The sequence below is a fragment of the Jaculus jaculus genome, chromosome 9 (genome assembly GCF_020740685.1).
Source record: "Jaculus jaculus isolate mJacJac1 chromosome 9, mJacJac1.mat.Y.cur, whole genome shotgun sequence".
Lineage (NCBI taxonomy): Eukaryota > Metazoa > Chordata > Mammalia > Rodentia > Dipodidae > Jaculus > Jaculus jaculus.
This window is the reverse complement of record NC_059110.1, coordinates 15,336,772-15,363,490: the sequence shown is the minus strand read 5'-3', so window position 1 is coordinate 15,363,490 and position 26,719 is coordinate 15,336,772. Positions and strand designations below refer to the sequence as shown.

Here is a 26,719-nt window from a genome sequence, read left to right as displayed (position 1 = left end):
GCCCCATCAGCAGTAAGCCATACACGGGGAAACAGCGGTCCCCAGGACGAAGCAGGCCAGTCATTCTCGGAACCGAAGCTTGTTTCTTGGGCTGCAGAACTCTGGGAGACTCTCTGGAGCTGGATTCCCAGTTGCTCATCCTCCGCTTGGCCTTTAAGAGCACACAGAGCCATGAACAATAGGGGTGGGGTGGGGTCAGAGAGTGGAAAGATGGTGCACAACTTCTTTAAAATAAGTGCTTAAAAAATAAAAATAAAATAAATGCTTATATAGGGACTGGAGAGGTAGGTAGCTCGATGGTGGAGCAGGTGCCTGATGCGTGAAGCTGTGGGTTCTGTTCCTTGCACTGAAAACAACAAAAAAAACACACATAAAATATCATTTCTTATATACACATATACAACTTCTATTTTTCCCGAGGAAAAAATAATGTCTAGCTCATACAAGATGGATGTAGCAGGTTGGGCTGAAATCCCAGTTGGATTAGGAAAGTTAGTCATGACATCTTTTCTTTTTTCCTTTCCAGTGATTTTATTCCCCCCCCCCTTTTTTTAGAACTTATTACAGAAAGAGAAAAGGGGAGGGGAGGAGGATGGACATGCCAGGTCCCCTAGCCAATGCACATGAACTCCAGACACATGGGCCACCATGTGCATCTACTTACGTGGTTATTGGGAACTTAAACTTGGGTCCTAAGGCTCTGCGGGCAAGCACCTAAACTGCTAAGCCATCTCTCCAGTTCTCAATGATTTCATTGTTTGTACGGATATATACATGCTGGTTTGTGTTAGTGTGCATATTTGGAACAGTTTTGACACAATGTTGATTGGAGGGAGAATCTAATTTTTGGAAAAAAAAAATTTTTTTTCCTTGAGGTATGGTCTTGACTTGCTCTAGCCCAGGCTCACCTGGAATTCACTATGTAGTCTCAGGCTGTCCTTGAACTCAGGGTGATCCTTCTACTTCTTCACATTATATATTTTATGTACTGAAGCTTCAATATTTTTAGTGTTTCATTCTAGTAGTTTTGTTTTTGTAAAAGGCAAAAAATATTAGGCTTTGGGCTGGAGAGATGACTTAGCGGTTAAGATGCTTGCCTTCAAAGCCCAATGACCTGGGTTCAATTTCCCAGTGCCCATGGAAAGCAAGTTGCACAAAGTGGCACATGCATCTGGAATTCATTTGCAAGTGGCTGGAGGACTTGGCATGCCCATTCTATCTCTTCTTTCTACCTCTGCTTGCAAATAAATTAATAAAAAAATTTAAAAAATATTTTATTTTTAATTATTTCAGAGACAGAGAAACTGTTAGAGGATTGGTGTGCCTGGGCCTCTAGCCCTGTGAATGAACTCCAGACGCATGTGCCACCTTATGCATTTGGCTTACGTGGGTCCTGGGGAATTGAACCTATGTCCCTTGGCTTTGCAGGCCAGTGCCTTCACTGCTAAGCCATCTCTCCAGCCCCCAACCATATATATATATTTTAAAACACTAGGTTTCAATGTCCTACTTCTCCTGGGGAACATAAAGACCAAAGCATTATATACCGTAATTCTATAAATAGACTATAATAGTTTACTGTAAATTTACCTGGTTCCTTTATAGTAATTTTCTTGTTGAGTGAGCACTCGTGTGTGTGCATATTACACATGTGTGCTCGTGCATGTGGAGACCAGATGTCAGGAACAGGTGTCTTCCTCAATCACTCTCCACTTTATTTTTGAAACTGGGTCTCTCAGTGAACCTAGAGCCCACTGATTGGGCTAGACTAGCTGGGCAGTAAGTCTTAGGGAACCTCCTGGCTCTGCCTCCCCAGGGCCGGGATTACAGGCTTCAGCCATTCTGCGTGGCTTCTTAAATATATATATATATATATAGAGAGAGAGAGAGAGAGAGAGAGAAAGAGAGAGAGAATTGGTGCCTTAACCACTGAAATCGAACTCCAGACGCTTGCACCACCCAGTGCTCATGTGTAACCTTGTGCTTGCGTCATCTTTGTGCATCTGGCTTACGTGGAATCCTGAGAGAGATTGAACCTGGGTCCTTAGGCTTTGCAGGCAAGGTCCTTAACCTCTAAGCCATCTCTCCAGCCCTAACAAAATATATTTTTAAATATATATTTTCAGTGTTTATTTTCAAAAACAGCAAGACAGAAGAGAAAGAGAGAGAAAGAAAGGGCATGCCAGGGTCTCCAGCTGTTGCAAATGAACTCCAGATGCATGCACCACTTCGTGCACCTGGCTTTGTGCAATCAACCCGGGGGTCACTAGGCTTTGCAGGCAAGTATTTTAGCCACTGAGCCGTCTCTCCATCTGCCAACACCATTGCTTTTCTGTCGGTGCTTGGGATCCCAACTCAACTTGTGTGTTTTGCCATCTGAGCCATCTCCGCAGCACCTCTTTTGGATTTTTGAATGTCCAGTGCCCGTAATAGCACCTGACATCATAGTAAGCGCCCGGTAAATACTGAGTTGTTCATATATATATATATTGTTTGTCTGTTTGTTTGTTTGCAAGCAGTGAGGGAGAGAATGAATGGGTATACCAGGGAGTCCAGCCACTGCAAATGAGCTCCAGATGCATGCGCCACTTTGTGCATCTGGCTTTATGTAGGTACTAGGGATTTGAACCAGGGTTGTTAGGCTTTGCAGGCAAGTGTCTTAGCTGATAAGCCTTCTCTCCAGTTCACTTCTGAGTTTTGAATGAGCGAGTAAGCGCGGTCTCTTTGTAGTGGAGACGTTCATGAGAATTGTTCCCACTCACTGGGCCGACAGGGAGGGCAGCTACAGTTATGGACGACGGGCCCTGTGCTGCTGAGATGGGTGGCCATTTCTCAAGCGCGCTTCATGATAACATTACATTTAAAGAAACAGTCAAAGTTTTCGTTAGCAACTTTGAGTGGGCTGGAGAGATGGCTTAGCGGTTAGGCGCTTGCCTGTGAAGCCTGAGGACCCCGGTTCGAGGCTCGGTTCCCCAGGTCCCACGTTAGCCAGATGCACAAGGGGGTGCACGTGTCTGGAGTTCGTTTGCAGAGGCTGGAAGCCCTGGCGCGCCCATTCTCTCTCTCTCCCTCTATCTGTCTTTCTCTCTGTGTCTGTTGCTCTCAAATAAATAAATAAATAAATTTTAAAAAAAAAAGCTTAACCTTTGAGTCAGCTGGAGAGAGGTCTCTTTTTCTTTTCCTCGTTTTGCCACCTATAACAAATGAGTAGACTTTTTCAGCCGTTCTTAAAAAGAGAGGGAACTTTTGTTTAAATTAAAGGCCAGACGTTTTAATACACATGTGGCTGGGTGAAGGCATGGTTTCATAATGAAATTTTCATTCTCCCTGCCCCCCCCCCCCCCCCCCCCCCGGTCGCCCCAACCGGGAAAGTAGATAGGGTGATTTATGATGAGATAATTCTGCAAGGCATGTTATTGAATGCTGGATCCTTGGAGGGATTCCCCCCTCTCCCCAATTGGCTGAGGGTCTAGAAGTTGTACTTGGAAAACAGATATTCCTAACATGCCGGGTTGTTCATTGTACTATTCATGAACTGAATGTGGAGATTTTAGAAGCACAATCTACATTCTGTTATGGAGCTAGAAGATCAACTACTTCTGTGTTTATTAAAAATTATTTTAAGGGCTAGAGAGGTTGCTCAGCAGTTAAGGTGCTTGCCTGCAAAGCCTAGGGACCCGAGTTTGATTCCCCAGCAACGCGTCTGGTGTTCATTTACTAAGTAGCTGGAGGCCTTGGCACACTCATTCATTCTCATTCTCTCTCATCCTCTCTTTTCTGCCTTTTTCTCTCTCACACTCAAATAAACAAACATTTTGGGGGAGGGCTGGTTTGGTTTTTCAAGGTACGGTCTCACTGTAGCCCAGGATGACCTGGAATTCACTCTGTAGTCTTGGGGTAGTCTCGAACTCATGGGGACCTTCCTACCTTTGCCTCCCCAGTTCTTGGATTAAAGGTGTGCACCACCACACCCGGATAAATAAACCTTTTTAATATATATATATATATTTTTGTAAAGAAAAATAAAAACCAAAACCAGGCTGAAGTTGGCTTTAGCGGTTCAAGGCACTTGCTTACAAAAGCTGCTGCTGGGTACACAAAGTGCCTCTAGAGTTCAGGGGTCATGTGCAGTGTCGGGAGGCCCTGGCATTGCTCTCTCCTTTTTTCTCTCACTCTCAATCACTACCTCAAATAAATAAATAAAATATTTAAAAAATATATAAAAGAAGCCGGGCGTGGTGACGCACGCCTTTAATCCCAGCACTCGGGAGGCAGAGGTAGGAGGATTGCCGTGAGTTCGAGGCCACCCTGAGACTGCATAGTGAATTCCAGGGCAGCTTGAGCTAGAGTGAGACCCTACTGTGAAAAATCAAAAAATATATATGTATGTGTACATATATATATATGTATGTATGTATGTATGTATATGTATATATATATATATATATATATATATGTGTGTATGTATGTATGTATGTGTGTATGTATATGTATAAGAGAAACATTCTGTGTGGGGGAGATAGCTCAGATGGTAAAATGTCTCACAAATATGAGGCTCTGACTTTGATTCCCCCAGGGCTCGAGTGAAAATTCAGGGCCCAGTGGAGCATGCCTGTAGTTGGCTGGGGAGGTGGAGCTCCTAGGACCTGTGGGGTTGCTGTCTGCTTTATGCATCTGGCTTTACCCAGGCACTGGGGAATCAAATCCAGCCAACAAGTACCTTTAATCTACTGAGACATCATAACAGGCTTTGTATGTATGTTGGAAAATCATGCCCAGGGGAAAAAAAGGGCCATGAATTTCTGAAAATATAATAAAAACAGCTTGAGAGACAATGGGTATGCATAACATTTCACCATCTCAAATGTGTTTGTAACAAAATAAGGCTATTTGCCTCTGATGTGTTGAACTTTAAAAAAAAAAAATAATTAAAACTTTTTTGTTTGTTTGTTTGTTTTTGTTTTCTGAGGTAGGGTCTCACTCTGGTCCAGTCTGACCTGGAACTCGCTATGGAGTCTCAGGGTGGCCTTGAACTCATGGCGATCCTCCTACCTCTGCCTCTTGAGTGCTGGAATTAATGGCGTGCTCCACCACCACCCAGTGGATTTTAAGTTTTATCTGTACTAATTTTAAGGGGTTTTATTTTATTTTTCGAGATATGATCTCTGGTCCAGGCTGTCCTAGAATTCACTATGTAGTCTCAGACTAATCTTGAACTCATGGTGATCCTTCGTCCTCTGCCTCGCAAGTGTTGGGATTAAAGGCATGCACTACCACGCCTGGCAATTTTCAGTTTTTTTTATTTTTAATTTCCTGATTTTGAAACATCACATAAATATTTTGGGAGTGACTTCCCACCCTGGAAGGGCAGAAACATTTGAGCGTGGGCTGTGGGGTTTCGTAGTGTTGTGGTAGGAAGGGTGCCCTTGGCTAGATTGCCACTGCATGTAAGCTACACCTTGTAGGTAATCACAGAGAAGGCTACAGGACTGTCTCAACCCCTCCCACATCACGTATTGTTCTGGCAAACTTCCCAGGGTGGTCTAGGAAGGAGCTGTTCTGACTCCCAGGGACAGCAGGATAATACATTAGCCTTAAATTGCAGAAAGTTTGGTTATCGTTTTAGAAAGTTACAAATGAAATGCCGTCTCTTAAGGTGATTCATTGACTTGTCCCTGGAGGAACCCTGAGTTCAATGGGAGTGTTTGGTGGGAAGTGAAGCGACCCATCCGCGGTTTGGGACTGGACCCCCGTTCCGCTCTGGCCCCTGGACGGCTCTCAGGACCAGACTGCGGACAGCCTCCAGGTGGAGTCCCTCCTTCACGCTGCAGGGGGCTGAAATAATGATTTCCTTTCTCCAATCCCTTTGGCCTTGAAATGTACTAGGAACATGCTCCTGTCTCCTTGACTTCCCAATCTTAACTGCCTCAAATTCTTTAGAGCCAGAACTTTCCGCCGAATCTCAGAATTGTGTTGATTTCAATGCAGTGCTCATCCAAAATCTGCAAAATATCTCATTATATTTTTCCATAAAAAAATTATTTTCTACGCAAGACCTACATAATAGAAGAGGAGGAAAAAAAATGATGACATTAAAATAGGAGAGAAAGCCGGGTATGGTGGTTTGATTGTTTATTTTCAAACCGAAAGATAGAGATCGAGGGAGGGCATGGGTGCCCCAAGGCCTCCAGTCCCTGCAAACAAACTCCAGAAGCAAGTGCCACTTTGTGCATCTGGCCTTACATGGTAACTGGGAAATCAAACCCAGGTCATTAGGCTTTGCAATGAGACTGTGTTTCATTCCTCCATCGCTTAAAATCAGAAAAGAAGCAAAGTATTTTTCTTCCCCGTAGTAGCTGGATAGGATTTTAAGGTCGGGTCCCTGGTGGTTAAAAACAAAACAAAACAAATCTCTCTCATCCTCTGACTCTTGTGTTTTGCCTACATGTGATTTATAAAACTGAAGTGTTGCTAATCTTTAAACAATACCTGGGGGATATGATTGTCCAACACCCTTAATGCATTTGACAACAGAACATCAGAAAACACATACTGCTAAGTGTTTTGTGCTATTTCTTGCAAAGAACTGTCAGCGAAGTGGGTAATTTACGAGTAGAGTGGGCCAAAGAAAGAAGAAAATAGTTTCTTAATTCAAAAAAGTTGCTATTATAAACTTTTCTTTCCTCCAAGGGAGGATGTAGGCTAAAAGTGCTTTGCATGTGTGCATATCTTTAATAAATTTTATAATCGATAACTAAATGGAATGTCATTCCTTCTTTTTTGGTTTTTCTCACTCTAGCCCAGGCTGACCTGGAATTTACTCTGTAGTCTCTGGGTGGGTTTGAATTTAGGGCGATCCTCCTTCCTCTGCCTCCCGAGTGCTGGGATTAAGGGTGTGCACCACCACGCCTGGCTCAAATTCCTTTTTGTATGTGTGTGGGTGGTGTGCATACATGTGTATATACATGCTTGCATATGTGGACATACATGTGTCAGGGGGTGTGTATGTGCATGTGGAGAGAGGCCAGAGGTCATAAGCTACTATTGTGTCTATATTTCTTCATGCTTTTATATATATACATTTTTTCATTTTTCTTGTGATTTTATCTTGTTTTACTTATTTTTTCTTTTCAAATTTTTCATTAACAACTTCCATTCCACAATTAGAAAAGTATCCCATGGTAACACCCTCCCTGCCCCAACTTTCCCCTTTGAAACTTCATTCTCCATCATATCCCCTCCCCCCCTCAATAAGTCTCTCTTTTATTTTTTAATATATATAATTTTTTATTAACAATAATAATACCCCATTGTAATACCCTCCCTCCCCCCACTTACCCCTTTGAAACTCCACTCTCCATCATATCTCCTCCCCATCTCAATCAGTCTCTCTTTTATTTTGATGGCATGATCTTTTCCGCCTCTTATGATGGTCTTGTGTAGGTAGTGTCAGGCACTGTGAGGTCATTTTTATCCAGGCCATTTGTGTCTGGAGGAGCACGTTATGAAGAGTCCTACCCTTTCTTTGGCTCTTACATTCTTACTGCCACCTCTTCCGCATTAGACCCTGAGCCTTGGAAGGTGTGATAGAGATATTACAGTACTGAGCATTGCTGTCACTTCTTCCCAGCACCATGATGCCTTCTGAGTCATCCCAAGGTCACTGCCATCTGAAAAGAGAAGATTCTCTACCAAAAGTGAGAGTAGCATTAATATAAGCATATGAACATTAAGAGAAGTGCTTACCAGGCAGTTTGATAAGCATAGTATATGCATTTAGCCAGACACCCCTAGGGCTCATGACTACCCCTGTTTTACGTTTTCAGTATCAGGGATGTGTTTCCCTCCCATGGAGTGAGCCTCTAGTCTAATTAAGAGGGCAATTGGTTTCCACCATGACAGATATGCCACTATTGCACCCGTTGGGTCATTTGGCCTGGCTGGCCCGTGCCTTTATATTTTATTATTTTATTTTTATTTATTCATTTATTTTGTTTGTTTGTTTGTTTGAGGTTGGGTCTCACTCTACCTCAGGCTGACCTGGAATTCACTATGTAGTCTCAGGGTGGCCTTGAACTCACGGCAACCCTCCTACCTCTGCCTCCCAAGTGCTGGGATTAAAGGCGTGCGCCACCACGCCCAGCTTTATTTTGGATTTTTGAAGTAGGGTCTTGCTCTAGCCCAGATTGACCTGGATTTCACTATGCATTCTCAGGGTGGCCTCAAATTCACGGTGATCCTTCTTCCTCTGCCTTCCCAGTGCTGGGATAAAAGGCGTGCGCCACCACGCCCGGTTTAGTTAAACCTTTCTGATATGTAAAAAAAAGGGCCAATTGAGAGCCCCAGTGTTGTGCCCACAGAGATCCACCCACAGCTGTGTCTTTGGGTGAAGAATGGCACTACCATTCAGGCTTGCCTGGCATTCCCTATGCAGTGATTAGTTATACAAGACTATATACTAGGGCTGGAGAGATGGCTTAGCGGTTAAGCGCTTGCCTGTGAAGCCTAAGGACCCCGGTTCGAGGCTCGGTTCCCCAGGTCCCACGTTAGCCAGATGCACAAGGGGGCGCACGCGTCTGGAGTTCGTTTGCAGAGGCTGGAAGCCCTGGCGCGCCCATTCTCTCTCTCTCCCTCTATCTGTCTTTCTCTCTGTGTCTGTCGCTCTCAAATAAATAAATAAATAAAATTATTAAAAAAAAAAAAAGACTATATACTACAAGTGTTTTGTTTTGTTTTGTTTTGTTGCTCACATTGTTTCTGTCCCCTCAGGGAAGCTCCGGGGTGGTTCTCCCGGCGTCCACGTGAACAGTCTCATCTCCGAAGATGACGTCAGACTCCTTGCTGCGGCTCTTCGGATCCAGGTCTGTTTGGCACAACTATTAGACAATTGTTATTTTTCAATTTCCTGTTTCCTGATTACCAGGTATAATGTTATGCCCTCCACGTATGTAGTAGCAAGCCCGTTTGAAAACTGAGTCCAGGAGGACTTCCCTAAAGAAACTGAGTTACTTGACTGTGATCACATAGCATATGTGAGGTAGGGTCCCTAATCAGCCTGTGTGTACCACATTCCCATACCCCACCCCACTTCAGGTAGGGGTTTAAAGCAGTAAGCGTGTATTGTCTCATCGTCTCTGATCAGAGATCTGGGAGCAGGTTACCTACCTGGTTGTGGCTGGGGACTTTGCAAGCAGTTGAAATGAAAACAGTCGTCAGGCTCTGGTTATCCCAAGGCCAGGGTGGAGGCCTTGCTTCTGAGATGCCGTGTCTGCGTGGTTATTGGCTACTTTGAGGTTGTTCTTGGTCCTCATTCTGTCGCCTCTGCATAGGGCTTCTCACAGTGTAGCATCTTGACTTCCCCCAGAATGAGTGTCCCAAGGGACAGAGCCAAGAGAGAGCCACAGGGAAGGTTATGATACGTAAGGATGTAGTCTCTGAAACCACACATCGCCACTTCCTGCTCGATAGAAGCAAGTCATGGAGCTTCATTCAAAGGAAGAGAGGCACGCTCGCCTCTTAAACACGGGCTAATAAACAGGGCCTCCAGCTACTGCAAATGAATTCCAGATGCATGCACTACCTTGTGCACCTGTCTTACGTAGGTCCTGGGGATTTGAACCTGGGTCCTTTGGCTTCTCAGGCCAGTGCCTTAACTTGTGGAAGCATCTTTTAAAGCCATTATCATCCATGTAACTTGAAGTTCAAGGTCCCCAGTTCTTCCCTGATAAGCTGAGTGTTACAAAGGCAGCACCTCTGCGGGTGATACCTGCTGAGGGCTTGGGGAGGGTTAAGGGGTGGCTGGGGCAATGGAGAGACCTGAATGTGGTTAGTTTGTTTCTTTTATTTATTTTGGGGGGGGAGGTCACACCAGGGCCTCCAGTCACTGCAAACGAATTCCAGATACATGTGCCACCTCGTGCATCTGGCTGACGTGGGTGCTGGGGAATTGAACTTGAGTCCCTAGGCTTTGCAAGCAAGCACCTTATTTATTGGTTGCTTAACATATAGGAAAACACTTAAAATTTTTCTTTTAAAAGCATTACAATGCATTTCAACTATGGCCAAATTTTACATTTTTAAAAAAAATTTAGTTTAGGTTTTTCGCAGCAAGGTCTCATGTAGCCCAGACTGGCTTCAAACTTTCTATGAACCAAGTATGACCTTGAACTCCTATCTCTTCACCTCCTGAGTGCTGGGATTACAGACATGGCCACCAAATCTGGCTCTACTATTCATTTTAAGTCTATTTGTTATTTATTTATACACATATGTCACAGCTGAGTAATTGAGTTTGCATGTTTGTTTCTACCAACTTTAGAAAGGTACTATTTGAAATGGCATTGCCCAGTTTGGAAGCTGAACCTCCAACCTAATAATGTTGTCTTATGAAGTCTTATATCTTCTTTATTTTTCTTCTCTAAATGAGGTGAATCCATTTAGTATCATTTTCATTATACTCCTTATATAAGTGTTGAGATTAAAGATGTGTGCCACCTTGCCTGGTCCCAAGTTGTTCTTGTTTTTTTCTTCCTGAGGTAGGGTCTCACTCTATCTCAGGCTGACCTGGAATTCACTGTGTAGTCTCAGGGTGGCCTTGAACTCATGGTGTGGCGATCCTCCTATACCTGCCCTTCGGATTGATGGGATTAAAGGCATGCGTCACCACACCTGGCTTCTTTTTTTTTACAGTGAAAGAGGCAGAGAGGGAGGTAGCAAATGGGCACGCCAGGGCATCCAACCACTGCAAAGGAACTCCAGATGCATGTACCCGCTTGCGCATATGGCTTATGTGGGTCCTGGAGAATCGAACCAGGATCCTTTCGCCTTGCAGGCACGCGCCTTAACCGCTAAGCCATCTCTCCAACCCAAATTGTTCTTTTTAAGCAAAGACCAATGACGTGTGAATGAAATCATTGACAGTCTTCTCTTGGGTGATTGTGCCACTTTGATTCTTTATTTGCGTCGCGACCCCGTGAACAGCAGCCCTGTCGTGGGCACGCGTCCCTTGTGGTGCTCATGTGTGCTGTCTGTTTTCCCCCCGCCCCTGAAGAACATGGTGAGCAGCGGCCGGAGGTGGCTTCGAGAACAGCAACACCGCCGATGGAGGCTCCACTGCCTGCAGCTGCAGCCTCTGTCCCCGGTCCCCAGGTACACCGTGCTCTGTTTATCGCCCCGCGGCTGAGTGGGTGGCCTTCTGGACCCTGCAAAGATCACTGTGCTCCGGGGACAATGGAGGGATTGCTGGCCACTCTGGAGTGACCCTCAAGGCTTTTGGAATAAGTGTGCCTGCCTTCCTCACTCTCAGATGGTCAGTGGGACAGATGGACAGCTTGGCCTCGAATTAGAGATATACCCCAGTATGTGGCCTCGGGCGACACTCTCTGGGGGGTCCCGTGGTGCCCGTCACCGGTGGCGGGAGTGCCCTGTGCTCACTGTGCAGCCGTATATCATTAAGTCAGGTGTCCGGCCACACTTAAAAGGTCTGACATTTCCTCAGTCTGGGGTTGAGCTTCAGGCGCGACATCCTTTTACCCAGCACCCAGCGTTACGTAATTAATGAAATATTTTGAGATTGGCTTTTGGACTGGAAATAGAAAAGAGAGGGAAACCATGGATGGAGATAAAACAAAATAGCATTTCCACATTTTTGAATAGCCAAGAGACACATTGGCTATCCTAGCAGAAGAGTGTTGTGTAATGACCCTTCTGAATTCCTGCTTCCATACAGAGCCTTGGGCACTATGATGGATTGACCTTTGCAGGAGGGCCTCATTCACTTTGTAATGCACAGTGCCCTCTCCGTGTGACACACGGGTTATCCTTGTGTCCTGACATAATTCTAACATCTTGCTGAATGTTGCAGAGTCCCATCTCCTAAGAGGGGGGGATGTTAGTTTCTCATGTATTTTAATTGTTAACAGTTGTGCTCAGTACTGCCTGGGAGAAAGGACCACAGAGCAATTGCGCTGATTTACCCGTTGGCATGGTGTCTGGCTGTTGTTCCCATCTAGCAGCGACCACCTAAGCCGAAGAGATTGCCTCTTCTGCATTTCTTTCCCTCCAGTGATATTGAGATCTCCAGAGGACAGACTCCAAAAGCGGTGGATGTCCTTGCCAAGGAGATAGGATTGCTTGCAGATGAAATTGAGATCTATGGCAAAAGCAAAGCCAAAGTCTGTTTGTCCCTGCTGCAGAGGCTACAGGACCAGAAAAATGGAAAATACGTCTTAGTGGCTGGGTAAGAAGTCTGCCCTTGAAATCCACTCTGAGGAGCAGACATGTTTGGAAAACTCTCTTCTGTGTTCTCTGTCTTCCTGGCCCTTCACTGCATCCTCGTCTCAAATCTGACATTTTGTTCATTTCACTAGGTGTGACTTTACCGCTCGATAAGTTTTTCCTCCAAGTAAATTTTTTATTTATTTATTTGAGACCAACAAAGAGAGAAAGAAAGGCAGAGAGAGAGAGAATGGGTGTACCAGGGCCTGCAGCAACTGCAGACGAACTCCAGATGCGTGCGCCCCCTTGTACATCTGGATAACGTGGGTCCTGGGGAATGGAGCCTCGAACCGGTGTCCTTAGGAGTCATAGGCAAGCACTTAACCACTAAGCCATCTTTCCAGCCTGTAAATTAATTTTTAAAGAAAACAAATGCATTCACTCCCTGAACAGATGATAGAAAACTAGGGATTCGAACAGTTTATTCCTTATGCCCAGGGAGCTTCAAGGAACCTTCTGCATTCTCTTGGAGTTTCATAGCATTGACTGTTGCTAGACTATACCAGCCAAGGCTTGAGGCTCAAAAACCATTTTTTTAAAATTTTATTTATTTATTTGAGAGAGTGAGAGAAGGAAAGAGATAGAGAGAGAGAGAGAGAGAGAGAGAGAGAGAGAGAGAGAGAGAATGGGCACACCAGGGCCTCCAGCCACTGCAAATGAACTCCAGACGCATGTGCCACCTTGTGCATGTGGCTTACGTGGGTCCTGGTGAATCAAACCGAGGTCCTTTGGCTTTGCAGGCAAACACCTTAACTGCTAAGCTGTCTCTCCAGGCCTCAAAAACCTTTTTTTTTTTTTTTTTTAGGTATGGTTTCACTCTAGCCCAGGCAGACCTGGAATTCACTATGTAGTCTCAGGGCGGCCTTGAACGCACAGCAATCCTACTACCTCTGCTTCCTGAGTGGTGGGATTAAAGGCATGTACACCACACTGACTTCAAAAACCATTTTTGAGCCTCTAGAGATGCTTCTTCTATCTGGACCTGACTCATAGCTATTTTTGTTAAAACTATTCATATGAATATTGGTTATAAAACTAATGCCATCTTACCAAAGGAACATTCCAGAAGTGATAGTAAACAAATAGTCAACCACTCCAGCTGACACACATCCCGTGTTAGTCTCTTTAGGGTGATCCTGACACGAAAAAACTCTTCCATAAATGTAGTTCCTAACCACATGGGCCAAGGGGAACTCTTCCCCTCACAGTCATGTGACCCCATGTTGTGCATCATGTACTGTAAGTGAATGGGAAGTCATTGTTTTCATGACCACAGGAAAATGCCTGGGATGGGGTGTGTCTGTGCGTGCATGCATGAGTGTATGCGTGTGTAGGCCAGAGGTCAACATCAGGTACCTTCTTCAGTTGCTCCCCACCTTTGGGAGGCCAGCATAAGGTAGGGTCTCGCTGTAGCCCAGGCTGACCTGCACTTCTGTATGTAGTCTCAGGGTGGCCTCGAACTCAGTGATCATCCTACCTCTGCCTCTTGAGTGCTAGGATTAAAGGTGTGTGCCACCACACCCAGCTCAGCCTTTTTTTTTTTTTGGTTTATTTTTATTTATTTATTTGAGAACAACAGACAAGAGAAAAAGGCAGAGAGAGAGAGAGAGAGAGAATGGGCGCACCAGGGCCCCCAGCCACTGCAGATGAATTCCAGATGCGTACGCCCCCTTGTGCATCTGGCTAACATGGGTCTTGGGGAATTGAGCCTCGAACTGGGGTCCTTAGGCTTCACAGGCAAGCGCTTAACCATTAAACCATCTCTCCAGCCCTATTTTTTTTTTTTATTTTATATATTTGCACAGTGAGAAAAAGAGAGAAGAGAGACAAAGAATGGTTATGCCAGGGCCTCCAGCCCCTGCAGACAAACTCCAGACGCATGTGCCACCTTGTGCATCTGGCTTACGTGGGCCCTAGGGAATCAAATCTGGGTCCTTTGGCTTCGCAGGCAAATGCCTTAACTGTTAAGCCATCTCTCCAGCCCTCAGCCGTATTTTTTGAGCTCAGTGAATGTGGAGCTCACCAGCCAGCAGGAGGATGTCCGTCCAGCATGCTGCCGTTGTTCAGTGAGGGAAGAGCACGGTTCTCATGCTCAAGTGAACTGAGGCCAGGGCACTTCCTGTTCTTGGGCATGCAAGTTTGTGTCCAGCAAGCTCCTTGGGAAAATTTAGTATCTACCAGGGGATTGGTTCCAGGTCCCTGTGGACACCAAAATCTGCTGAAATCCAAGCCCCTTAATGTAAAATAGAATGGCATTTATGTATAACGTGCACATATCCTCATATGTTTTAGGTCACCACTGGATTATTTATAATACTAAATACAATATAAGCTGTGCGAATATCATTCATTATATAGTACTGCTTAGAGAGTAATTACAGAATCTATAATGTTCATTAATACATATTCTTTTTTTTTTTCCTTTTTGGCAAATAATTTGGCATAGAAACTCAGTAGCACGTGACTTAAACCTTCCCTTTCAGTCTCATAGCATCTGGACGCATAAGTTCCTTTATAACCCCCTAATATCCCCGTAACTAAGTTAGGGGAGAGTTGCCTCTACCTGGAGGCACCTGCTGGACCCCATCCCTGCAAGGAGACATCTACCTGGAAGGGAAGTTCAAGGTCATTCCTGGCCCCTGGGCTTAAGTTTCAAACATCTGTCTTGTCAGGGTTACTTTTTATGGTGCAAGTTTGCTAAACACATTCTTAGACAGAGATCTTTTAAAAGTGTCTTACAGCCAGGAGAGGTAGGGTACATAAATAATTTTTTTAAAAAAAGAAATAAACTGACCCCCTCAAAAAACACAGTACATGATATATTTTGAAGTGTCTACACTACTTCCAATAATTAAATAGTTGAGGTCAATTTAAACCAATCTGAAATGCAAACTAAATTTGGCATAAAAAAAAAATCACCTCCCTGTGTTTACTTTTGCTCTGATCAAAAGCTAGCAGGAAATATTTTCAGATATCTCATGCCCTGTTGCAACTTCACCAGAAATATAAATGACCCCTTCATTAAAAATATCTTTTAATTTTTATTTATATATTATTTATTTGAGAGCGAGTGAAAGAGGCAGAGAGAGAAAGAATGGGTGCCCCAGAGCCTCTGCTGCTGCAAATGAACTCCAGGCACCTCATTGCGCATGTGGCTTACGTGGGTCCTGGGGAATTGAACCTGGGTCCTTTGGCTTCACAGACAAGTACCTTAACTGCTAAGCCATCTCTCTAGCCCATGAAAATATTTTTTTTTATTCTGAAAATAATGTTGGCTCATTGTATAAACTCTCACAGTCATGAGGTAGAAAGGAGAGAACGAATGTTAAGTTTATCTACTTCCTACATGATTTCTGTATGCATTTTTTAAAAACACGTTAAAGTCATGCTGTAAATACTACTTTGTGTCCAGCCTTTTTCTCGGAATTCTACTTGTTAACATAAATCTTCCTATGCTTTTTCCCAAGAAATGTTTCAGTAAACTTAAAATCACAATACATCCATTCCCGTATATTTTGAATTGCATGCTAATATAATTTAGGTATATCAACAATGGAATTAAAATATTAAAGAGTGGAATTAAAAAAAAACCTATATTGTTAATAACCCAAATGCAGAACAGATTAATTCTTTTCTTTAAAGAGCTCTTCATGCTGTGGGAGTCTTTGTTCAGTCAGGGTCGTCTGTATTTCATCAGCTTCACATCGCATGGCATTTACACCTACACAGCACATGATTGGCTTTGCCTGACAAAATGAAAAGTACTGGGAATTGCTCAGGGAAATGGGCCAAAAGAATCTTCAGGGCTCTTGAGTTTTACATATTTTCCCAGTTACACTAATGAAAAGGAATTTTGAGTGGCGACTTGACACGCAGCTGTAGGAAATCTGAATGTGCGCTCTGTCTCTATTGGGCCAGCACCGACTTCCATGTAGAAGATTCTAGAATTTTTGAGTTGCTTGCACACAGCAAGTTTGTCCCCCCACCACCACCAAATCCCAGGCTATTTTTTTTTAATTTTTTATTTATTTGAGAGCGACAGACACAGAGAGAAAGACAGAGGGAGAGAGAGAGAATGGGCGTGTCAGGGCTTCCAGCCTCTGCAAACGAACTCCAGACGCGTGCGCCCCCTTGTGCATCTGGCTAACGTGGGACCTGGGGAACCGAGCCTCGAACCGGGGTCCTTAGGCTTCACAGGCAAGCGCTTAACAGCTAAGCCATCTCTCCAGCCCCCATGCTGTTTTTTGAGAAGACTAAATTTCACAGTGAAGAAAAATGAGGATCATTCATGTCAACTCTTTTCTTTTTTCTGCAAAATGCCAAATACCTGATGTGACTTTTTTTTTTAACATGTTGCAGCCTATTCTTTTTTGGTGCAATATAAAAATAACCTTATGGACCTCTCTAAGCTTTTGCTTTCTACCTTAAGTAACTATGTAAACATTTGTGAGTTTTTCTTTTGTTTTTGTTTCTGTTTCTGCAAGGTGGGGCCTAGCTGTATCTCAGGCTGATTTGGAATTCCCTGTGTTGTCTCAGGGTGGCCTCGAACTCTCGGCGATCCTCCTACCTCTGCCTCCCAAGTGCTGGGATTAAAGGCGTGCGCCACCACGTGTAGTGTTTTTCTTTTATTCATACAGACAGACTAGAACAACAGTCTTTAGAAGAAATCAGTACCAACAGAGTCTTTGAACTATTTACCTTTGCCAGCTGTAATGGGAAACACAACCCAATGGACTTCAGTTTATTGTCAGATAGTAAAGAGCTTTTCAGAACCTTCCAAATCATAAAGCTGCGTACGGTATTCGAGCACGGTGTGCCGGAGTTCATGGTCCGGCCATGCACGTCTGAGCCAATAACACTGCACTTAGAGAATGATTCAAAGTTGTCTTTGCAAAAGAAATTTCTTTGACCTTTGTGTAAATGACAAGCTTCTTTCAGATTGAGTCCAAATTGTCATAGATTACGCTGATGGGATTATTTATTTATTTATTTATTTATTTATTGCTTTCCGTATTTTGATAGTAAATAATCTTTTTTTTGTTTGTTTGTGTTTTGTTTTTCGAGGTAGGGTTTCACTCTTGTCCAGGCTGACCTGGAATTAACTATGTAGTATCAGGGTGGCCTTGAACTCACAGTGTTCCTCCTACCTCTGCCTCCCGAGTGCTGTGATTAAAGAAAGGCATGCGCCTCCACGCCCGGCGTGTAAATAATATCTACCTGAGACAAAAACATTGCATTGGCAGACGTTTTTTATTCATCTGTATCATGGGCAGATGACAAACTCAGGAAGAATGAGTTCTACCCTTCATTCAGCAAGCTCATGGACATGTCAAACCCTTATTATGTCATCTGAAGACTTATAAAAATCATGTATTAAATGCCGTGGGGTCGATATCCGGAAGAAAACACACGTAAGTGTGTCTGGAGACTTTGAGGACCCTAAGCAGAAATGACAGTTCCCTCTTCATAGAACTAGAAAACGAAATTAGATTAACTCAGTGCCTGTCCTTTTGGAAATCAGCTCAATTTGGAATCTGAGCTAAGGATATGGGGAAAGAATTAAACCAAATTTTGATATCAAATGCAGGAATGGGGTGAAATAAAAAATTTTTATTGTAGCTCTCCTTTTATGGCTCCCAGTAAATACTTCCTACTCTCTTGATTTTTCTGAATTGTGTTCCTTGGCAGCAAGCTGAGTGGTCCTGTGTTTCCAATTAAGAGCTGGCTGGCTGGAGGGAAGCTTGGAGGTCATCACTGGGCGTGTCTGTCTTTGGCTGTCTCCTTCAGCTCTTCCAGCATTTCTTTGGGAGAGAAAATGGGATCCTTTTGTGTCGCACAGTTAACGTAAAGCGCTGAGCTGTGCAAACAATAGATTGTATATTTTTATAGGCCTTTATGAGATCTTGATGTTAGTGAGCTTTTAACTGCTTTTTATTTGTGCTATTTCTACAGAAGTAGAAAGCTGGGCCTTCAAGATGACCCTGTGTCATGCTGTGGTTTGGAAAGATAGCGAAAGAACTGATAAGCCGTCTTCATGTGACTCGCGAGTTTGAGGCTGAATTAGGTGGCGTTACAACTGGCTCACCAGCAGCTCCTAATATAGTGGTCACCAGCAACCTCCTTGTCACTGAACTCACTGGCCTGTCCTTTTTTGTTTGTTTGTTTTTGTTTTTGTTTTTTCGAGGTTGGGTCTCACTCTAGCTCAGGCTGACCTGGAATTCACTGTGGAGTCTCAGGGTGGCCTTGAACTCACGGCGATCCTCCTACCTCTGCCTCCCGAGTGCTGGGATTAAAGGCGTGCGCCACCACGCCCGGCACCACTGGCCTTTCTTGATCCTCGCGCATGCAAAACCCTTCTCTGAACCTGTCCTGCCTTCCTCCCCTTCTGAGAGGCTTGTATCATGCAGGGCTGCCTTCTCCAGGTTCGCTCCCGTTAGATTGTTTCTTCTTAGATTCCTTGTGTCTCGCAGTAGTCAGGGTTCTCAAGAGAAACAGAGCTGACAGAATGAACATATATATTATAAAATGAATTTATTATATTGGCTTAGATGAGATGAGCTGGGCAGTCCCAACACTGCCCATGCATGGACTGGAAAGTCGTAGCTACTAAGTCCACGAGACTTGATGCCTCCATAGTCCCAATCTGGTGCTGAAGGCCTGGAAGATTCCTGGAGAGCTGCTGGTCTTTCTCCCACAATGGGAGGCTGAAGAACATGGGCTCTGATGTCTGCGAAGCAACAGGGCAGATGGCCTCACCAGCAGGGAGCTGAGGGCGGCCAGGCAAAGGGGCTGCTGCTTCCTGGGAACTCGGTGCCAGAAGGACTGTGGGGTGGGTCTTCACCCCTCAGCTGCTCCTTCCTGGAAGTGCCCTGCAGACCTGCCGGAGAGCTGTGCCTCTGCACTTGATGATTCCTCATCCAGTCAAGTTCACGATAGAAATTAGGCATCACAGGTCTCGTCTGACTGTGACTTAAAGAAGTTGCTTAAAGGGTCTGTTCTTCCTTTCTTACCCTGATCTTTCTCTTTGAACTTGACCCATGCTTTCAGTTGTTGACTGCAGGACCGAGGAGATGACTCAGTGGTTACAGCTGCTTGCTTGCAAAGCCTGTAGCCCGGGTTTGATTCCCAAGCACCCCTGTAAAGCCAGATTTGCCAGGTAGTGGGGGCATGCATCTGAAGTTCATTTGCAGTGGTAAGAGACCCTGGCATACCAATGCTTGTTCTCTCTCTCTCTCTCTGCCTGTCTGTCTCTCTTTCACACACACACAGTTAATTAAATTAACCGCACTGGCTATAACCTTCATGCATAGGAATAACCCGGTGATGTCAGAGGAAAGCATAAAGCACAGTGTCTTGCCTTTTTCCTACTCTCCGTCTTTTGAGGTGACGTTGCACCCATATTTCAGGTCTCAGAAGCTTCCCTGATAGTCCACGTGCACATGCAGCCCTCCTTGCCTGTGCCCTCTTCATGTGGTGTGACTATGCTGTTTCCCCATGGTGGTAATTAGTGCGTGTCGTAATTGCTGAGTTGCCTGTACCCCATATCTCTCCTCACCTACACACCCTGGAGGGTGGGGGCAGAGATGGCATCTGATGTGGTCATCACTGAGTCCCAGGGTCTAGTGCACTGCTGAGCCATGGTGTCCCTGAATAAACATGTGCTGCAGGAGTGACTCAGGGTATCACAGGGTGTTTGGGGTACCTGGGGCGGAGAGGTCGCTGAAGGCATTTCTTCCTCTTTCTAGTTACCTGACCACATCTTGTAGGTCAGAAAACTTAATTGTGGCTGAGTATCCCAGATGCCCTGACTCATACCCAATTCATAGAAGATCACGTTGTAAGCACAGAAGAGAGGATTTTTAAAAATGGTAATAATGGCCGGGCGTGGTGGCGCACGCCTTCAATGCCGGCACTCGGGAGGCAGAGGTAGGAGGATCGCTGTGAGTTCGAGGCCGCCTTGAGACTATAGAGTGAATTCCAGGTCAGCCTGGGCTAGAGTGAGACCTTACCTCAACGATAAAAGAAATTAATAATGGTTAATACTAGGCTTCAGAACAGTGTTGTGAAACCGTACTGGAGAATATAATGTAACCTAATGTTAGGAATGTGCAGATGGGATCTGGGCTTTCTCTTGGAGCATGTGAAGAGCCGTGGTATGGGAAGGAAATAGGCTTGAGCGTGTGGGGCTCCGAGACATAGGAAGTAACAAGGATTCTATGTCCTTTAGAACAAAAAGCTTACTAACTACAAAAGCTGCCTACTGGGCTAGGGAGATGGTTCAGCTGGTAAAGTGCTTGCCTACCGAGATTGAGGGCCTGAGCTTATCCCCAGTGCCCATGGAAAGATGCCAAGCATGGTGGCACATGACTTGTCCCCTCAGCACTGGGCAGCAGACTAGAGGAGGAGCCCTGAGGCTTGCTGGCTAGCTAGTCTTGCCTTACTGTTGAGCTCTAGGTCTATGAGGGACCCTGTTTCAAAGGAGGTTGGTGACGTGACTGAGGAATGATATCCGAGGTTGTTCCCTGGCTTCCACATGCGTGTGTGCACACACATACACGCGTGCTCCCACACATTCGTGAACACACATGTACACACGCATACAGAGGAGAAAGATACGCTGCCTGGAAATGAGTGGTCACCTTAGAGGCAATGAGCTCCTGTCCACTAACATGAGAGATTAGTCCTGGGTAGGAACGTCTAGAAGGATGTAGATTTGTAGAGACTTTAGGATTCTTCCCAATCCTAAGAGTCTGGCCCTGCCACCGCCCAGTGACTTTTCTCCTTTGATCTCTTTGTCCCTTTCCTGTCTGTTGTGTTAGCTTCAGAGTGACCTGTGTGGTGTACGTGGTCCAAGAAACTGCACTGTCACGTGGGTTTGAGGGTGCTGTGACCAGCACTGATATCCTCTGAGCTGATTTTTGAACCATGGGTTGGGTTGCATATACTGCATTGGAAATACAATTAACTCACTTCTCTTCTGCTCCCCGCACCACGCCATCAGGATCACACCCACGCCCCTTGGAGAAGGGAAAAGCACCGTCACCGTTGGGCTGGTGCAGGCACTGACCGCCCACCTGAAGGTCAACTCCTTTGCCTGTCTGAGGCAGCCTTCCCAAGGACCCACTTTTGGAGTGAAAGGTACATTCCGGTGGGGGGGGGGGCAATTTTTTTTTTAACTGTGGAAAGAAAAGTTTCAAGTGCAAATCTCCCACAGTGATGGAATTGAAAACTTTGCTCAAGAGTCAGCACGTCTCATACTCAGGACATGCCACTCACCCCAGGATGGATGAACCTCTTGGGCACAGAGACATGCAGAGAGAGCAGAGGAAGCCAGTCTCTTGGCTTTGTTGCTCTAGCTTCCTGCCTCCAGCAGTGTCTTAAGTATCACTCCTGCCTCCGGAGCCAAACAATGTTGAAATCTTGCCCATCTTATCAGCCTTTAGCCATCCCAGGAACAGTGAGAGGTCATTTCCCATAAACACTTGAGGATCTTTAGGTTGGGCCCCAAATCTCAGCTCATGAGCGTTGCTGTGGGAGGCCCGAGGAGCTCCAGAGGCAACTGGCTGTGTGCAAAGATGTGAGGAAATGCCTCTGGCTCGGCTTGGGCTGATGTCTGGCACCTTCCCATTCATTACCTAGTTCATTTATTTATCATGAAGTCACTCCTTAGCTCTGTGCAATGGCTCTTGTGGCTGCAATTACTGCTTGTTCTTGGCAGTTCGTGGTTTTAAACTGTATTGTGTTTATATTACTGTTAACAAATATTAATAAATCCTAACCCATTAAGTACTGATATCTTATGAAGGGTCATATATTATGTAGCAGGATGAATATTAGACTTGGAACGAAAAGGCCTGGGTTTTACTTACTTATTTGTTTTTTCAAGGTAGGGTCTCACTCTAGCCAAGGCTTACCTGGAACTCACTCTATAACTCCTATCTGGTCTTGAACTCACAGCAATCCTCCTTAGCTCTGCCTCTCAGCTGCTGGGATTAAAGGCGTGAGCCGCTACACCTGACCAGACCTAGGTTTTTCTTTTTCTTTTTTTTAAGTGCCTGGTGCCTGGGAGGTATTTATTAATTTATTTATTCATTTTGAGTTTTTGATTTACTTATTTGAGAGAGAGAGAGAGATAAAGAGGATGGCCACTCCAGGACCTCCAGACACTGCAAACTCCAAATGTACGTACTACCTTGTGCATCTGGCTTTCTTCAGTCCCAGAGAATTGAACAAGGATCCTTTGGCTTTGCAGGCAAGTGCCCTAACTGCTAAGTGCTGCCTTCAGCCAAGGCCTAGTTTTTATTCACAGTTGTGTCTCTTTCCCAACTGTGTGACCTGTTGCCCAGTCATCACATCTTTGAGCCATGTCTGTTAAAAGATAAAAAAAAGTGGGCTGGACAGATGGCTTAGTAGTTAAGGCGCTTGCCTGCAAAGCCAAAGGACCTAGGTTTGACTCCCCAGGATCCACATAAACCAGATGCACAAGGGGGCACGTGCATTTGGAGTTTGTTTGCAGTGGCTGGAGGCCCTGGTGCGCCCATTCTCTCTTCTCTCTCTGCTTGCCTATTTCTGTATTTCTCTCTTTCCCTCTCAAATAAATAAATAAATATAAAGTATTTTTTAAAAACATAAAAAATGGCTTATGGTACTGGGCCCACTGTTGTGAGATTCAAATGAGGTACAGGCAGGAACAGGGTAAATTATAAAATAATTTTCTTCAATAACTTATATTTGAGGGTAAACAACATGCCTGTCCTTTTCTTAGTCCAGTCTAAAATATATTGTCTGAAATTTGCAATTTGTATCATTGAGGTGTTCATATGTGGATTTTTTTTGGGGGGGGGGGCTGCTGGGAATCAAACCCAGAACCGTAGGCATATGCTCGGCAGCTTCTCTACCACTGAGTTGCCTACATCCAGCCTTGTAGGTAGTTGATTATTTTGTTTTTTGGTTTGGGTTAGATGTTTTAGTTTTGTTTCAAGGTAGGGTCTTCGCCCTAGCCCATGCTGACCTGGAATTCACTATGGAGTCTCAGGGTGGCCTTGGACTCATGGTGATCCTCCTACCTCTGCCTCCACAGCACTGGAATTAAAGGTGTGCACCACCATGCCTGGCATGGGTTAGTATATTTGAGGCAGAATCTCACTACTTAGCTTTGGCTGTCCTAGAACTTTTGACAGTCCTCCTGTTTCTCCCTCTCTGAGTATGCCAACCATGCCAGCATGTGTTTTTTTTTCTGTTTTCACTTTTTTAATATATATTCCCATGTATGATTTAGATGGAACATGACCACATACACACTAAAATAAGTTAAATGTTCTCATATTCTGAGGTATGTTTGGGTTTTTTTTTTTGTTTTTTGTTTTTTTTGAGGTAGGGTCTCACTCTAAACCTGAGGTAGGTTTTATAGTAATTGGATTTGCTACATTGTTGTTATCTTTGTTTGGGGCTTGCTTGCTTCTTGTTTCTGTAATACTGGGAACTGGACCTGGGACTCGTTCATGCTAGACAAATACACTACCATGGCATGACATTCTATTTATTTATTTATTTATTTATTTATTTATTTAATTTATTTATTTCAGAGACACCGAGAAAGAGGCAGAGAGAAAGAGAGAATGGGCACACCAGGGCTTCTAGCCACTGCAAACAAACTCCAGATGCATGTGCCCCCTTGTGCATCTGGCCTACTTGGGTCCTGGGGAATCAAACCAGGGTCCTTAGGCTTCGCAGTCAAAAGCCTTAACCACTAAGCCATTTCCCCAGCCCTGCACTACATTCTTAACCCTGTCTTTACTTAGTGTTTTTAAAAATATTTTACTTTTCTTTACATATTTGAGAGAGAGAAATGGGCAGGGAGAGAGAATGGGCTTACCAGGGCCTCCAGCTGCTGCAAACAAACTCCAGATGTGTGTGCCCCCTTGTGCATCTGGCTTTCTTGGGTCCTAGGGAATTGAACCTGGGTCCTTGGGCTTTGCGGGCAAGCATCTTAACCACCAAGCCATTTCTCCAGCCCTTTACTTACTATTTTGAGATAAGAATCTTGCTGTGTTGCTCTCATGAACCTTACACTCATTATGTAAACCAGGCAAGCTTTGCTCTCATGGATCATTTTTTTAAAATATTTATTTTTATATTTTATTTATTTGAGAGAGCGAGAGGCAGACATAGAGGGAGAGAGAATGGGTACACCAGGGCCTCCACCCACTACAAACAAATTCCACACACACACGCGCCACCTTGTGCATCTGGCTTACGTGGGTCCCAGGGAATCAAACCAGTTTTAGCAGTTAAGTGCCTTAACGGCTAAGCCGTCTCTCCAGCCCTGAACCTGTGATGTTGTTGCCTCAACCTTCCAAGTACCTAGGATTACAGGCCTGCAACAGCAGGCACAGCTCTTGACCTCGGTTTATTATTATTATTTATTGATTTACGGGGGGAGAGAGATAGTGGATAGAAATGCCAGGGCCACTTTGCCAGTGCAAACAAACTCCCGATTCATGAACCAGATGTCGTGATGTGGTTACTGAGGAACTGTGATGGGGCCAGCAGTCTTGGCAAGCAAGTGCCTTTAGCCACTAAGCCACCTCATGCCCTTTTGTTTTCTAAACAAAGTAGTTCTAAACTCTCCTAGACATGCTGCAAAACTTCTGTGTGCTTTGCTTCTGTTTGGCACGGATGTAGCAGTTAATCCCTCTTTGTTTCACCCTCATAAGAACCTTCCCGTGGTGTGGGGGAAGCTGTGTCCCTAGGCCTTGTAGCTGACTTGGTGACTCACTTACCGTTCTGCCTCTGTCCTGTAGGAGGCGCTGCAGGTGGCGGATATGCCCAGGTCATCCCCATGGAGGAGGTAAGGTCAAGAGGTGCACGTCATGGGTATCTGTGTCCCTCTTGACATCTTTGCCTGTGTTCCCATTAACAGGAAGGGAGGGAGGGAGGGAAGAAGGAACAAAGGAAGGAAGGGAAAATATGTGTTTAACCATTAATAGTTATCAAAAGAATACAAGTTAAGACAAAGCATCTTTTTTTTTTTGCTACTATTCTTTTTGGTCTGACAGTAAATTTATGATATAACAGAGGTATATTTTATGCAAATGTGAATTCATCTCTTTCAAAAAGCAATGTGTAGATTGGAGACATAGTAATACTTGTAAATGTGAGGCTTTGAATTTAATCCCCAGATCTCACATTTAAAAAGCCAGGCATGGTGTTGTGTGTTTGTAATCCCAGCACTAGAGAGGTGTAGACAGACTGATTGCTGGTCAGCCAGTCTACCTACATGTTGGGTTCTAGGCCAGTGAAAAATTATCTGTCCAAAACAAGGGGGGTGGGCTGGAGAGATGGCTTAGCGGTTAAGTGCTTGCCTGTGAAGCCTAAGGATGCCGGTTCAAGGCTCGGTTCCCCAGGTCCCACATTAGCCAGATGCACAAGGGGGCGCATGCGTCTGGAGTTCGTTTGCAGAGGCTGGAAGCCCTGGCGCGCGCATTCTCTCTCTCTCCCTCTATCTGTCTTTCTCTCTGTGTCTGTCGCTCTCAAATAAATAAATACATAAATAAATTTTTTAAAAAAACAAGGGGGGGTGTCTGGGAGGCTTAGCGGTTAAGCATTTGCCTGTGAAGCCTAAGGATCCCGGTTCGAGGCTCAATTCCCCAGGTCCCACGTTAGCCAGATGCACAAGGGGGCGCACACGTCTGGAGTTCGTTTGCAGACGCTGGAAGCCCTGGCGCGCCCATTCTCTCTATATATATATCTGCCTTTCTCTCTGTGTCTATCGTTCTAAAATGAATAAATAAATAAATGAATTTTTTAAAAAGGGATGGCATCTGAAGAATAATACACGAGATTGTCCTCTGACACACACACACGTGTACAAACGTGCTGCCTGCTTGTGCACATGAGCACCTGAATGGGCAAAGGGAAATTTGGTTGTTTTCTAGATCATATTTTTAATTTTATTTTTTTGTTGACTATTTCCATAATTATAGACAATAAACCATGGTAATCCCCCCCAACTTTCCCCTTTGCAACTCCACTCTCCATCATACCCCCTCTCCCTCTCAATCATTGTTTTCTTTATTTTAATGTCATCATCTTTTCCTCCTATTATGGTGGTCTTGTGTAGGTAGTGTCAGGCACTGTGAGATCATGGATATCCAGGCCATTTTATGTCTGGAAGAGTGCATTGTAAGGAATCCTACCCTTCCTTTGGCTCTTAAATTCTTTCTACTACCTCTTCAGTAATGGACCCTAAGCCTTGGAAGATGTGATAGAGATGTTTCAGTGCTAAGCACTCCTGTGCCGCCTTTTTAAAAAATTTATCATGTTTTTGCACAAGGTGGTGCATGCATCTAGAGTTTGTTTGCAGTGGCTGGAGGCCCTGGTGCACCCATTCTCACTCTCTTTCCCTCTCTTAAATAAATAAATAAAAATAAAATATGACATC

At 44.6% G+C, this 26,719-nt stretch overlaps 1 protein-coding gene across 1 annotated transcript in view; it reads left to right on the top strand.

The window, feature by feature from the left end:
• Nucleotides 1–26,719, top strand: part of Mthfd1l (methylenetetrahydrofolate dehydrogenase (NADP+ dependent) 1 like) — a 233,366-nt gene that overhangs the window by 42,737 nt on the left and 163,910 nt on the right. Inside the window, exons 9-13 of the mRNA XM_045158475.1 lie at nucleotides 8,770–8,861; nucleotides 11,051–11,148; nucleotides 12,065–12,238; nucleotides 21,278–21,414; nucleotides 25,080–25,126. Of these exons, the coding sequence (XP_045014410.1) occupies nucleotides 8,770–8,861; nucleotides 11,051–11,148; nucleotides 12,065–12,238; nucleotides 21,278–21,414; nucleotides 25,080–25,126 (548 nt within the window). The remainder of the gene's footprint in view (nucleotides 1–8,769; nucleotides 8,862–11,050; nucleotides 11,149–12,064; nucleotides 12,239–21,277; nucleotides 21,415–25,079; nucleotides 25,127–26,719) is intronic.